A 13946-nucleotide genomic window follows, 5' to 3' on the forward strand; every position below is an offset into this window, starting at 1 on the left:
GTATCTCCAGATCCCAACCCAAGACCTGACATACAGCAGGGGTCCAAGAGATGTCACTTCCCTTCCCCCTTTTCTACCTGTGAATGACTCGCTGTAAGGATGCTCTGTGCATCTGTCACAGCAAAGCCGAGCAACAGCTTGGCACACATACCACCATCACTCCCACCTCTGCCTGTGTCAGACATCACTAATCGATCACCGAACTTTCCCCACCGAGCCAGGACTCAGCTTCAGAATCATTCCCAGCACACAGCTCTAGCTTATTTACAGCGTAAAGGAGCAGAAAAAAGTGTAGACACCACTAACCATGGAAACCACGGGAACAGAGTTGGGAGGTGGGATAAAGCTGACCATCCCAGACAGACACCCAGTAAACATCTGATCAGTGTCTCCCGAATGAAGCTACACACTGTCAGAATCAGGCGTGTGCCTAGAGCTCACGTGGTCCTGTGCATGAGCAGCTCTCAAACTTTTGTGGGCCAGACATTTACCTGAGGTGCTTGTTAAAACTGCCTATCTCTGAACCCTACCCCAGAAGTTCCAGCTGGCAAGATCAGAAGGCATGTCCAGGAATCTGTAGTTTACAGAGCACTCCAGGTGCTGTTGTAGATGCTCTCAGACCAGGGTCTGGATGCTACCTATCCGGTCTGTGCAAGCCTGCAGCCCTCCTCCTTGTTCAAATAAATGGGGAACTGGAAACTCAGAGAGGGACACACAGGACCTGAAGTCACAAAGCAAGTGTCAGGGCCAGAAACCACAGCTCTTTGCAGGATCCCGTGAGACACACGATGGCCTGCGTCCCCCCACCAAGAAGCGGGGGTATCACAAGGCAGACCTGGGCAGGGTGGAGGGCCCCTGGCGCCTGCACCCACAGAAGGTGCCCGGGGCCAGACTTACGCCTTGCTCCATGCTGTCGTTGGCCCGGTCTGTGACCTTGGAGATGAGGGTCAGTGCACCTGTGGAGAGAAGCAGAGAGCACTGGACCTTCCGGGCAGGGCCAGGCTAGCTGCCACCTGCTCGCCTCCTGCCCCCGAGGTCCCCCTGCAGGGCCGCGCAAGGGGGTAGCACCAATCCTTCCCGCGGCTGGGTGAGGGCACTGGCGCAACCCCAGCTTGGCCGCTACTGCCTAAGTGCCCTTGAGAGCAGTGTGACCCCTCCATGCTTCAGTTTCCCTGGCTGCACATGGAGCATGTCAACACAGAGACTGCCCTGGCAACTCGTATGCAGTGACGGCCACACAGAACGGGGAGGGAATCAGGAGTCTAGGGAGTTTTTTAGAGCAGGCGCCCCCTCCTATCACCAAAATCTGGTCACCGCCTCTGATTGGATGTTAGCCCGCCCCCCCGGGGAGTCCCCACGGTTGAGGCAAAGGGGGTGTCACTCAACAGGCCTGGAGGCCTCCTGGCCCCTGCATGCCCAGCCAGCCGGGAGGGGGCCGGGCTGTGCGCCTGGGAACTGGGGTGGAGTCCAGAGCCAGGGGATGGGGGGCCCGAAGCTCCGCTTCCTCCGGGTTCACATGCAGACTTACCCTGCGTGTCATCGTACTCCGCTGAGTCCGGGCAAAGGTTATTTAAATAGTCTGCGGACAGAACAAGAGCTGGGAGTCAGTTTGCCCTGGTGAGGCCTGCCCTTGGGGTCCACAACAGGAGACCCTCCATCTCCAGGGATGGAGGAAGACTTCCAGAAGGACGAGGGGAACCGCCTCTCTCCGGCCAACCAGACTGTAAGAACACACCAGCACCGGCATGAAGCCGGGCCCTCAGCATTACCACCAGTAAGGCGCCCGCCACCGCTGGTTGTTCATTCATTCATCCACAGACGCTGACTGAGCGCCTGCCGTGTGCCTGTTGCCGTGTGAGGCCGGAAGAGTCACACAGTCTGCTGAGGGGGACACAGATGTGACCCCCACCCGGCAGAGTGTGACGTGCGAGACCCCTGAACACATTCACACCCACAACTGCTCAACACAAGCTGGTCTCACTCGAGCGACCTCTCCACGCCACTCGCTCACTCGGGCAGGGTTGGCATTCTCGCTACTTATTAAAGGTGCCACGTTTGCTCAGACCCCAGGACCTTTGCACTCACAGTTTCTTCCACTCGGTACACTCTCCTTTCGGATGGCTCGTGTCCTCACTTCACTGATATCGCTGTTCAACGTTACCTCCTCGGACAAATCTTATCTGAGGCCTGGATCTTACACAGCAGCCTGTTCCCCTGAGTGTCCTTAATCTGCCTTCATTTTCCTCAGAGCTCTTATCACGGACATAATATATATTCTTAATTCCTTATTTGCTTGTTTGAGTATAAGCTCATAGCGTCACAGACTCTGGCTGTTTAATTCACTTCTACCTCCTCAGTTTCTAGCACCGAGTCCAATACACAGTAGGTGCTGAATAAATCCTGGTTGAATTAGATGAACAAACCCTCCATCTCCTGGCCTGAATGTCTTTTCTTACAGCTTGATCGCTTTCTGGAGTTACACGCATATCTCTACGGGTGCAGTTCCATTTCTCGCAAACAGAGCATCAGCTCCTGGGCCAGGGGCTCTCTGTCCACTTGGGGGGCAGTTGCTCAGGACAGAGATAAGGGTGTTTCTGGCCAGCAGAGGTCGGGGAGGGGATGACATTCCCAGGGGACAGCTGGTAGAGAAGGAAGCAAAGAGGACCTGGGGCTGATACCCAAGAAACACTGACATTCCTGGAGCCACGAGGAGGAGAGTGAGAAGAGTCAGAGAGGTCAGAAGGAGGCGGGGAGAGTGTGTATCACAGAAGCCCAGGAGGAAAGGGCTTTGAGAAGCAGGAAGTGGTCAGTGACAAAGCCACAGAGAGGGCCAGCAGGTCCGAGGGGAAAACATCCGCTGACTCAGGAGGGCTCTGGTGATAAGAACAGATTTAGGGAAACGAGACCCACAGAAGCCAGGGAGGAAATGCAGATCAGGGGAAGATGTGAGTTGCTGTGTGTTTGGCTGGGAGAGGCTGCAGCGAGATGCAGTAGCCGGACACTCAAGCAAGTTTCCACGTGCCGCGGGGGTCTGGAGCTCAGCGGGAGGAAGGGGGTGGGCTGGGTGCCTGGCACCTTCGCAGGGGCGGGGGGCAGGACTAAGCGACCCTCCCCACCCCTTCCGGCCATAGTGGGAGGCGAGGTCGCCGTCGTGCACACCTGGCCGGGTCTCCCCCGCGGCTCCGCAGGTGCCTCCCCTCCCCCCTCCCCACCGGGCCCCTGCACCTGCCCTCCCGAGGGCCCACCTGTGAGGAGCACTTGATACTGGAACAGACGCCGCACCACCCGCAGCAGCCGGTGCTTCACGTTCTGGCCGCCTCCCTGCTGACTCTGCTGCTCCCAAGAGACCAGAACAACAAAACTCCATCAGGGACCCCTGCCCCCGGCTCCGGGCTCACGGCATCCCACGTGAGCCCAGCCACACATGTCCCAGCCGGGCCTTCTCCTGGCCGGGCCGAGCCATCTCCCAAACCAGGGTCCCCTCCTCCAGGAAGTCCTCTCAGATTAGCTCTGCCCCACTCTGACAGCTCATTCCTTCAGGCTCACACACTGCTACACTCAGCAATACATCTCTCCCAGCCCCTGTGAGCTGTAGAGAAAAGTCCATGAAGCTAGCAGGTTACTGGATCCTCAGCTGGTGGCCATTTGTTGCTCACTCCAAAGGCTTTAGGGCCCCGACTTGCTCTGTGTTCCTCTCCCGGGACAGAACAGCTGCTAAAACCCTCCCCGTGGCTGGTGCTCACGGAGTTGTCAGTGGTGGCCCAAGGCAGGATGTTCTGGCTTTTCTCTTCTGCTGGGTCACCCTCTCTTCCCCACCCATCCAGGTCTGACCTTCCCCTGATTGATTGGCATGAAGCTGTTCCATGCCCGCCTCCACCCCTACATTCTGAGAGTGGGTTCCTGGGAGGACCAAGGGACCCACCTCAAATTCTCGGACGGCCGCTGCCAGCCGCGGGGCGTGGAGGCAGTTCTCACCGAGCAGACTCAGGTACCTGTCGAACTGCAGGATGTGAGCGGCGTGGTGCTCAAACTCCTGCTCCCGGGCCAGGAAGACGTCAGCCACCTTCTGTTGGCCTTCCCTGCAGTCAAGTAGAGGGGAACGGGACCCCCAAGAACTCAGCCTCATGGCCCCCGCGACAGTGAGGACCTGCACTGCATCCCAGGTGGTGGACCCTGGGGGGACCCTCCCGCGGCGGGCAAGGGACCAGACACCCCTGTGTCTCTGCTCTCCCGCCTGTCAGATGGAGACACCGCTTTATGTGTGTGTGGGGGGGTTGCCCGCCCCCTCCAGCATTCCCCTTGGCAACGGGGTGGGGGTGGGGGCGCGGGGCCGCTAACCATTGTGCCAGCCTCTCCTCCAGCTCCTCCAGGATCCCCTGGTGAAGGTCGCGGATGGCCGGGAGCTCACTCAGGCCACGTCGCAGCTCCTCCCGGGCCACCGGGTCCTTGCCCTCGTAGTCCGTCTCATCCAAGGCCTTCACGACCGCTCCGTGGAAATCCTGAAACCCGGAGAGGCCTGTTACTAACGCGCACGCCCACAGGGCTGATTGAACCCAGGCCCCCTGGCAACCGCCTCACGGCTCTGGAGTCCTGACTCCGTGCTGACTCCAGGGACCTCCTGCCACCGTCTCAGACCCTGTGAACCAGGGGTGACAGCATACTCCTGGTGATCACAGCTAACAGCTGCCCAAGGAGCCCCCACAAGCTCCTGGCATGGAGCAGGTCTAAAGCTTGTTCATCCCTCCCCTTCCTTCTGGGAACTTGGGTGTACCCTGTTCTTTTACGAGACGGGTAAGAAGTGGGGTAATTCCTCCTCTGAAGAAATATTATGCAGCTCTTGCTTTACAATTATGCATCTTTAAAGACGTTCATGGGCTGCTCTTTCACAACAAAATCTAAAGAAACCACAGGCATCCGCTCCCGGGTGTAAAAACAGTGAAGACGGTGACTATGTAGAAACCTCCACACGTAGGACTAAGAAATCAAGAAAAAGCTGCCTTCCCACCACAACACAGCTGTGTGAAAGATGAACAAAGGAAAAGCTGAAAGGAAATGGGATGAAATGTCAACAGAGATAGTGTCAGGGGTATGGAATTAGGAATCGATTATTTTCCCTCTTCTCGTCTCTGTTTTCTAAAATGTCTGTGAAACGATTAGGTTCTTTAAAAATTAAATTTAATAAACACTAACATTATAAAGAATCTAAGACTTCTTTCTCACAACAAAAATATCTGACCTTCAAATACACACGTCCTTACACGAGGCTCAGCACTGCAGAGTTATAAATACAAGGAATATCCTGAAGCCACCTTGAATCATGAAGCAACGAACATCAGGTGAACCTCAGCATCAGAAGTCATGGTCCGGCCATGCAGTTTTTGTTCAGTCGCTAAGCCACGTCTGACTCTTTGCAACCCTATGGACTGTAGCCCAGGAATCCTCTGTCCATGGGATTCTCCAGGCAAGAATACTGGAGTGGGTTGCCGTGCCATCCTCCGGGGGATCTTCCCGACCCAAGGATCAAACCCACATCTCCCACATTTACCTGCATCGGCAGGTGGATTCTTTACCACTAGCACCATCCCAGAGTTCGCTCATATTCATGCCCATTGAGTCAGTGATGCTATCTAATCGCCTCATCTTCTGTCACCCCCCTTCTCCTCCTGTCCTCAATCGTTCCCAGCATTGGGGTCTTTCCCGATGAGTCAGCCCTTCGCATCAGGTGGCCAAAGTACTGGTTCAGCCCAAATCCAGAAGGTCAGGCCGCCTTGTCTGCCTTCAGGAAGGACAACCACCCTGCCTTTTTCAACTGCCTCCCTGACGGGGAACTCATCAGTGGGCAAGACGGTTAATCCCATCGCTGAACAGTTGTCCCTGTTAGGGAAGTTTTTCATAGATATCTGAAAAGGCTTAGTGCCCAAGAGGCAGGGAGGTGGGATGGGGCTGAGAGAGGGAGCGGAGGAGAGGGGAAGAAAGGGAGAAGAGAAGGCAGAGGAAGGGGCAAGGATGGACTGAGTGAGACAGATCACAGGAGCGGGCGGGAGGGGGGCGGAGACCCAGGGAGACTCTCTGGCCGCCCCAGAACATCGGCAAGGAGGCCACTGTGCTCCAGGCGGGACAGCAGGTACGAGGCTGCAGAGGTCTCCACTTGCTCAACACCCCACCCTGTCCCGAGCTGACCTCCTTACACCACCGGCAAGGGGGCCACCAGGAGGGCGGTCACCCTGGCCTGCAGTGCCAAGGAGCTCACCTCCCCATCACTCAGGTCAGAAACTCGGAGTCCTCTGGGTAGAGAGCATGTGTGTCCTTAAGCGGAGACCACATGCTCGAGCCATAATTAGAAACCGAATTCCATTGTACCTGAGCAGCCAGAGCCTTTCCTGAAAGCCAGTCCCGGGGGTGGAGGAAGTATGAGTGACAGGGAGAGGCCAGCTGGGTGGGGTCGGCAGGCAGAGGGCGGTGGTTCTGAATTCTCAGTTCCGCCCAGAGCCGGCTCTGGGACCCCGGGGTCGTTCTGAACCTGGAGGGGAGGTCTCTCTGCTGACCTGGTGTGGGAGGACCCACCCACCCCTTCCTTCCGGGTCTCTGTGTATTTCAGGAGCCAGCCTCCAGCCCCACAGGGACTCCCGAGCCCTGCTCAGTAGCTCAGTCGTGTCCCTCTGTGACCCCATGGACCGCAGCACGCAGGCTTCCCTGTCCTTCACCATCCCCCAGAGTTTGCTCAAACTCATGTCCACTGAGTCAGTGATGCCGTCCAACCAGCTCAGCCTCTGCTGCCCGCTTCTCCTCCTGCCCTGAGTCTTTCTCAGCATCAATGTCTTTTCCAGTGAGTCAGCTCTTCGCATCAGGGGGCCAAAGGATTGGAGCTTCAGCATCAGTCCTCCCAGTGAGCATTCAGGGCTGATTTCCTTTAGGACTGACTGGTTTGATGTCCCTGCTGTCCAAGGGACATCTCAGCCCTGGCATCCCAGAGAAAGAGGGAAAACATGCCGACACAGCTGATGGCCCCTCCTGCCTGGCAGCTGGTTGACAGCGGACTTTAAACACACTCCCTCATCGGCTCTGGGCAGGTTCCAGCTCAGCTACCCCAGAAGTGATCACAGGCAAACTGCCAAGCTATCCGAGCCTCAGTTTCCTCACCTGTAAAGTGGGGATGACAGTCCACCAAGTATACACAGCGTGAGGCTCCTGAGAGGCTCATCCTCATGTTTAAAACTGCTTTGTAAACTGTAAAGCGCTTTTCCCACAGCAGCAATGCTTCTGCTTTATTTTATTTTTAAAAATATTTTTGGCCGCACTGGGTCTCCGTGGCTGCTTGGCGGCTTTCTCTAGTTGTGGGGAGTGGGGGCTACTCTCTAGATGTGGTGCTCTGGCTTCTCCCTGCGGTGGCTTCTCTTGTTGCAGAGCATGTGCTCAGGCCCACAAGCTGTTACTCTGCAGCATCTGGGATCCTCCCGGGCCAGTGATCGAACCTATGTCCCCATGCACTTGATTCTCATCCACTGCGCCACCAGGGAAGCCCTGGTTCTGTTTGAGATAAGACATCTTCAGAACAGGGTCCTCCCATCTTCTGAAGTCCAGCAGAGCGTGCATTATCAACAAAGGAGTTTTATAACGCCTGCAGATGGATGGATGGCAGGACCCTCATTTAACAGAAAAGCAGAGTGAGTCATGGGGGAACCAAGACCTGAATTGGGTCACCCTGACATGCAGACCAAGTACACCGAAGCGGGGAGAGGGAGTGGGAAGGACAAGCAAAGACAAGGCTGCGTTTGCATCACACTCCAGGGAGCTGAAATATTAATGGCTTTGCAAGCTGGCTTCTCATCTGTAATTAATTCTCACTCAATTGGCTCAGTCCCAACGGGCAGGACGGCCACCATCAACATGAGTCATTCCATAAACTGGTGCACAATGGGAATTGTTCAGACATCGGTTCTGCAAACTCACTGGAAGTGCGGAGAACCCACCACCCCATCCAGGGATCGATCGACGGTTTCTGCTGTCACTGCACCTGGGGGCCCAGCAACCACCACAGACGGAGGAAAGGCAGAGTGGATCCATGGTCCTCATCTCTTTATCACTCAACAAGTATCCTGAGCACCTGCTCTGCTCCGAGCCGTCAGGGAAGAAGGGTGGGAGCAGGAGAGACGCTGTCCTGCCCTCAAAGAGCCTGCAGTCTCGGGGAAAGGCAGAGGGCAACGTGATAATGTCAACACAGGGTGTAAGTATCACGCTGGAAAAGCACCGGGGCCGTGCAGACCCCGGGAAGGAGACCGGGCTTAGCTCCAGGGAGGCCACGCCCTGGAGACAAGAGGGTGCATGGTGCCCGCTTGGGGACAGCGGGTGCAAAGGCCCTGAGGTGGGGGAGGAGCTAAGCGGGGTGTGGTTTGAGTGCTGTGGGTGTGGCCAAGTGAGTGCAAGTGTGTGTGCACTCAGGATTGGAAGATAAGGATGCTGAGGGGTCAGACGGGACCCATCTCACAGGCGCCCTGGCAGGCTTCTTTTTTTTTTTTTTTTTTTTTTTATCCTTTTCATTACACACACACTTATTGCGTGATGGCTGGAAGCAACGTCTTTGGACCAACAACTGTAAATCAAGAGAGTCCTTTAACCATTAGCTTGAAGGTAGCCAAAAATGGTTTGGCTCCAACACTGCCCTGTCCAGTTCTGCAAAGTGTAGCTCATTACACTAGGAAGCAGCGAGGAGGAGGTGGACATGCCGTCCAAAGACCATTCCTTCCATCCACAGTGCTCAGATGTGGGACTTGGGTTTCATCCTGGGGTGATGGGGAATCCTGAAGGGTGCTAAATAGGGGAGTAAAATGACCAGATATCTCTCTTTAAAAGTTCACTTTGTTGGGAGAACAAACTGGAGGCAGTCAGTCTGTTGTTTCATGTTTGGTTCTAACTGTTGCCTCTTGACCTGCATACTTGTTTCTCAGGAGGCAGGTAAGGTCCGGTATTCCCCTCTGTTTAAGAATTTTTCACAGTTTGTTGTGATCCACACAGTCAAAGGCTTTGATGTAGTCAATGAAGCAGAAGTAGATATTTTTCTGGTATTCCCTTGTTTTCTCCATAATCCAATGAATGCTGACGATTTGATCTCTGGTTCCTCTGCCTTTTCTAAATCCAGCCTGTACATCTGAAAGTTCTCGGTTCACATGCTGCTGAAGGCTAGTTTGAAGGATTTTGAGCATAATCTTACTAGCACGTGAAATGAGCACAACTGCACGAGAGTTTGAACATTCTTTGGCATGGCCCTTCTTTGGGACTGGAATGAAAACTGACCTTTTCCAGTCCTCTGGCCACTGCTGAGTTTTCCTAATTTGGTGACATATTGAGTACATCACTTTAACGGCATCATCTTTTAGGATTTGAAATAGCTCAGCTGGAATTCCACCACCTCCACTAGCATTGTTCGTAGTGATGCTTCCTAAGGCCCACTTGACTTCGCATTCCAGGATGTCTGGCTCTAGGTGAGTGATCACACCATCGTGGTTATCTGGGTCATTAAGACCTTTTGCACAGTTCTGTATATTCTTGCCACCTCTTCTTAATCTCTTCTGCTTCTGTTAGGTCCTTACTGCTTATATCCTTTATCGTGCCCATCTTTACATGAAATGTTCCCTTGATCTCCAATTTGCTTGAAGAGATCTCTAGTTCCATTATATATTACAACTATCTTTTAAAGTAGATAAATTAATATTTTTAGTTGGAGTTTCAATATCAAACTCTCAAAAATTAACATAATGAACAGACAGAAAAGTACACCACTTAATACTGTTAACAGATCAGCACACTCTGATTTGACAGATTCACATCAACCCCTATCGAGATCCCAGCTGCCTTTTTTTTTTTAAACAGAAATTGACAAGCTGATCCTAAAGTTCATACGAAGATGTAACGGATCCACAATAGCCCAAACAATCTTAAAAAGGAACAAAGCTGGAGGAATCACGCTTCCTGATTTCAAAACTTACTATGAGGCTACAAGAATCGAGACTGTGGTAATGATATAAGGATATTCAGGTTAATGAAATGGAACTGAGAATCCAGAAATAAATCCTCACACATTTATAGTCAATTGATTTTTGACAAGGGTGCCAAGAAAATTCAGTGGGAAAATAATCTTTTCTACAAATGGTGCTGAGATATGCAAAAGAATGCAAAAGAATGAATGCCGACTCCGTCTTTAGCTCATACACAAAAATTAACTCAAAGTGAAAGAGCTAATACTATAAAACTCTTAAAAAATGAGAGTAAATCTTCATGATTTAGGGTTAGGCAAAACTTTCTTTGCAGAAGACCTGGGTTCAATCCCTGAGATGGGAAGATCCCCTGGAGAAGGGAAAGGCTACCCACTCCAGTATTCTGGCCTGGAGAATTCCATGGACTATACAGTCAGATTATACAGTTGGCAAAGAGTTGGACACAACTGAGCGACTTTCACTTTCACTTTCAAAGCTTTCTTAGATACAACACCAGAAGCACAGCGATGAAAGAAAAAATAAATTAGAGTTTATCAAAATTTAAAACTTCTGTGCTTCAAAGAATACTATCAAGGATACAGAATGGGAAAATATATTTGCAAATCATGTATCTGATTAGGGGCTGTATACAGAATTATAGTAAAAAGACAACCCATTAAAAAAATAGGCAAAGGATTTGAAAAGACATCTCTCCAAAAAATATATACAAGTGGCCAAGAAACATGTGGAAGGATGCCTAACATCATTAGTCATCAGGGAAACGCAAAATCAAAGCCACAACTGATACCGCTTCACACCCACCAGGATGGTTATAATTAAAAAGACATAACAACAAGCAGTGCAAGGAACTGGATAAACTGGAATGATCATACTATACCAGTGGGAAGGCACTAGTGGTAAAGAATCCGCCCGCCAATGCAGGAGATGCAAGAGATGTGAGTTCGATCCCATATCTGAAAATGGACTTATGTCCAGAATATTTAAATAACTCCCACAAATCATTAAGAAAAGGACAGACAACCCAATGAAAGAATAGGTCAAGGACATTTTTCACAAGACGATTTCCAAATGGCTAGTAAACAGAGGAAAGATACTCAATGTCATTAATCATCAGGGAAATGCAGGTTGAAACAACATGAGAAACCGCTATGGACTGGCACAGCGGCCGTGAGTAAAAGCACCGACGGCAGGTATGCTGGCCAGCGTGCGTGGGAAGTGCTAGACCCACACGCTGGGAGTCAGGGTGCATGTCGCTTCAGCCTGTTATAAATCTACTTGGCAGCTTCCAATGAAGCTAAATCTACGCTCACCCTACGACCCGACAATTTCACTGGCTTCCCAGGTGGCACAGTGGTAAAGAATCCACTTGCTAATGCAGGGGATGCAAGACATCTGGGTTCAACCCCTGGGTCGGGAAGATCCCCTGGAGGAGGGCATGGCAACCCACTCCAGTATTCTTGCTTGGAGAATCCCATGGACAGAGGAGCCTGGTGGGCTACAGTCCATGGGGTTGCAGAGAGTGGGACACAACTGAGCGACTAGCCCCTGGGTCTTAGTTGCGGCATGTGCGATCTTCATTGCGAGGTGCGGGTTCTCTCGTTGTGGAGGATGGGCTCCAGAGATCTGGGGTCATGGCCTGAAGAGAGCCACCCTGATCTCAGAATGTCTCTGAAGTCTCTTGTTTCAGCTTAAAAATGAATGCATATTTTACACTGTTCTCCCAAATACGCTATGCTTAGTCGCTCAGTTGCATCTGACTCTTCGCGACCCCGTGGACTGTAGCCCACGAGGTTCCTCTGTCCATGGGATCCTCCAGGCAAGAATACTGGAGTGGGTTGCCATTCCCTTCTCCAGGGAATCTTCCTGACCCAGGGATCGAACCCAGGACTCCCAAATTGCAGGTAGATTCTTTACCTAATCTGAGCCACCAGGGAAGCACCCAAATATATCCATGTCCAATTTATTTAAAATTACGTATCTAGAGCAAACAGAGGCTCTTAATAAATGTGTCATGTTTCTCTGGGGACTTCACCTACTCGGCAGGCCACCTACTGTCTACCCACAGTGGACTCACATGTGTCCCAGCCTGGAAGGTAACGACTATACAGAATTTTGCACTGTCAGGCTACCTACCCTTGTCTGCATGTTTCTATTATCGTCCCTCCAGTCAAGCAGGGAGCAGACTGTCTCACCCATTTTTCTTTCACTCTCGCATTGACCTGGCTTTGCTCACAACCGTGCTGAATGGATGTTTGCTACTTTCCCACTAGGTTCTCAGTTTCAGGGGCAGCCTTGCAACTCCCAATGATCAGGCTGCACTCCGGACCAAAGAATCATAAATCTCTGAGGGTGGGACCTGAGCATCCGTGTTTTTTAAAGCTCCTGGGTACCCAGGCACGGGCAGTCTGTGCTCAGGGAACTTACAAGATCACCCATCTGTGGGTCTCAAATGTCAGTGTCAATACAGGTATTGCCTGCAGGTTCCTGAGGACACAGATGTCCAGGCCCCACCGCCAAGTCTCTGACCTAGGAGATCTGGGGTGGGATCTAAGGATACTCCTCTCTCTCAAGCTCCTGGGAGGTGCTAACGCTGCTGGTTCAGGGACCACACCTTGAGACCTGCTGATGGAGACAAGTCTTTCTCACACTCTCCTCCGCGGAGACTCAGGGGGAAGGGAGGCAGAGGCGACTGTGGCCTCCCCCTGCCTCTGAACAAAAGTGTCTCTGCTTCACCCACTCTTCGTCTTGGCGTCCTGAGTGTCATTCCCTTTGAGAACAAGCTTCCGTGGCTAAAGACATCTGAGTCCCACCAGCCGTCTCGGGTGCGGCACCAAGATGGAAGAGACTTTCCAAGGTCACAAGGCAATTTTTCCCGTGTCACATGAAAATATAAAAGGAGGAGCCAACGCCTAGAATGGGAACCTCCTCTCCTAAGATGCCCCGAACAGCTACGGCCTCCACACCTCCCAGCACGCGGAGCCCGTCACCCGCTCACCCCATCAGCTCAGTGGGAAAGAAAGCACGTCTTCTCACACGACTAAAATCTGCTTCTCTCTGCTTCTCCCAAAGATCAATGCGCTCTCTGCCTTGGAAGAGCCCAGCAAAGACTTACAAACCTAACCCCCACCCTACCCCTCCCAGATGATTAAAAACTATTTCTGAATGGGCAGGGGCTGCAAAGATAAGTCAGAGACAGTTACTCTCCCTGTCCCTGAGAAACACAGAATTTTCTTGGTTCTGCACCCACTTTCCCAGGAGGAAGCCATTTGGGGGCTTAGTCTGGGTTATACTTGGGGTCCCCCAGTGCCACTCCCCACCACCAAACCCACCAGACCAACCTCCCCTACAACTCCTTCCCTGCACCTGCCTTGCTCGAGTCCTGAGGGCTTGGAGATTCCTATGCTTCCCTTTTGAAACACAAAGCATCGTGGCATTCAGGCTCTGTCTGAAGACCAGGCCTCCAGACACTTCCTGTTCTGCCCACACTCCCAAGCCCTCCCCTCTGTGAACTTGTTTCTGCTGCTTCTACCTGCCGAAAAGCCTATTTCTACTTCCTGTCCATCTCAACATCTCCTCTTCCAGGAAGCCTTCCTTGACTTCATTCCTCCTGCTCACATGAATTCCTCCCTCCTCAGGCTCCTTGCCACCTCACTGGAATGTCCCACATCTATCTGTGCATGGATGTGGGAGCTGGGGACTTCCCAGGTGGTGCTAGTGGTAAAGAACCCTCCTACCAATGCAGGAGACGAAAGAGATGAGGGTTCAATTCCTAGGTTGAGAAGATCCCCTACTGGAGAAGGAAATGGCAACCCACTCCAGTATTCTTGCCTGGAGAATCCCATGGACAGAGGAGCCTGGTGGGCTACAGTCCACAGGGTTGCAAAGAGTCGGACACGAAGTGACTTAGTGAACACACACGTCAGAATTGGACCATAAGGAAAGTTGAGCGCCAAA

At 52.4% G+C, this 13946-nt stretch overlaps 1 protein-coding gene across 3 annotated transcripts in view; it reads right to left on the minus strand.

The window, feature by feature from the left end:
• The window catches only part of FGD5 (FYVE, RhoGEF and PH domain containing 5), a 123885-nt gene that overhangs the window by 26300 nt on the left and 83639 nt on the right, over positions 1-13946 (minus strand). For all 3 annotated transcript variants that reach the window (XM_061128930.1, XM_061128929.1, XM_061128931.1), the window contains exons 6-10: positions 4339-4499; positions 3923-4079; positions 3246-3333; positions 1529-1579; positions 898-956 (exon numbers count right to left, since the gene is read on the minus strand). In XM_061128930.1, the coding sequence (XP_060984913.1) occupies positions 898-956; positions 1529-1579; positions 3246-3333; positions 3923-4079; positions 4339-4499 (516 nt within the window). The remainder of the gene's footprint in view (positions 1-897; positions 957-1528; positions 1580-3245; positions 3334-3922; positions 4080-4338; positions 4500-13946) is intronic.

The sequence above is a fragment of the Dama dama genome, chromosome 24, assembly GCF_033118175.1.
Source record: "Dama dama isolate Ldn47 chromosome 24, ASM3311817v1, whole genome shotgun sequence".
NCBI lineage: Eukaryota > Metazoa > Chordata > Mammalia > Artiodactyla > Cervidae > Dama > Dama dama.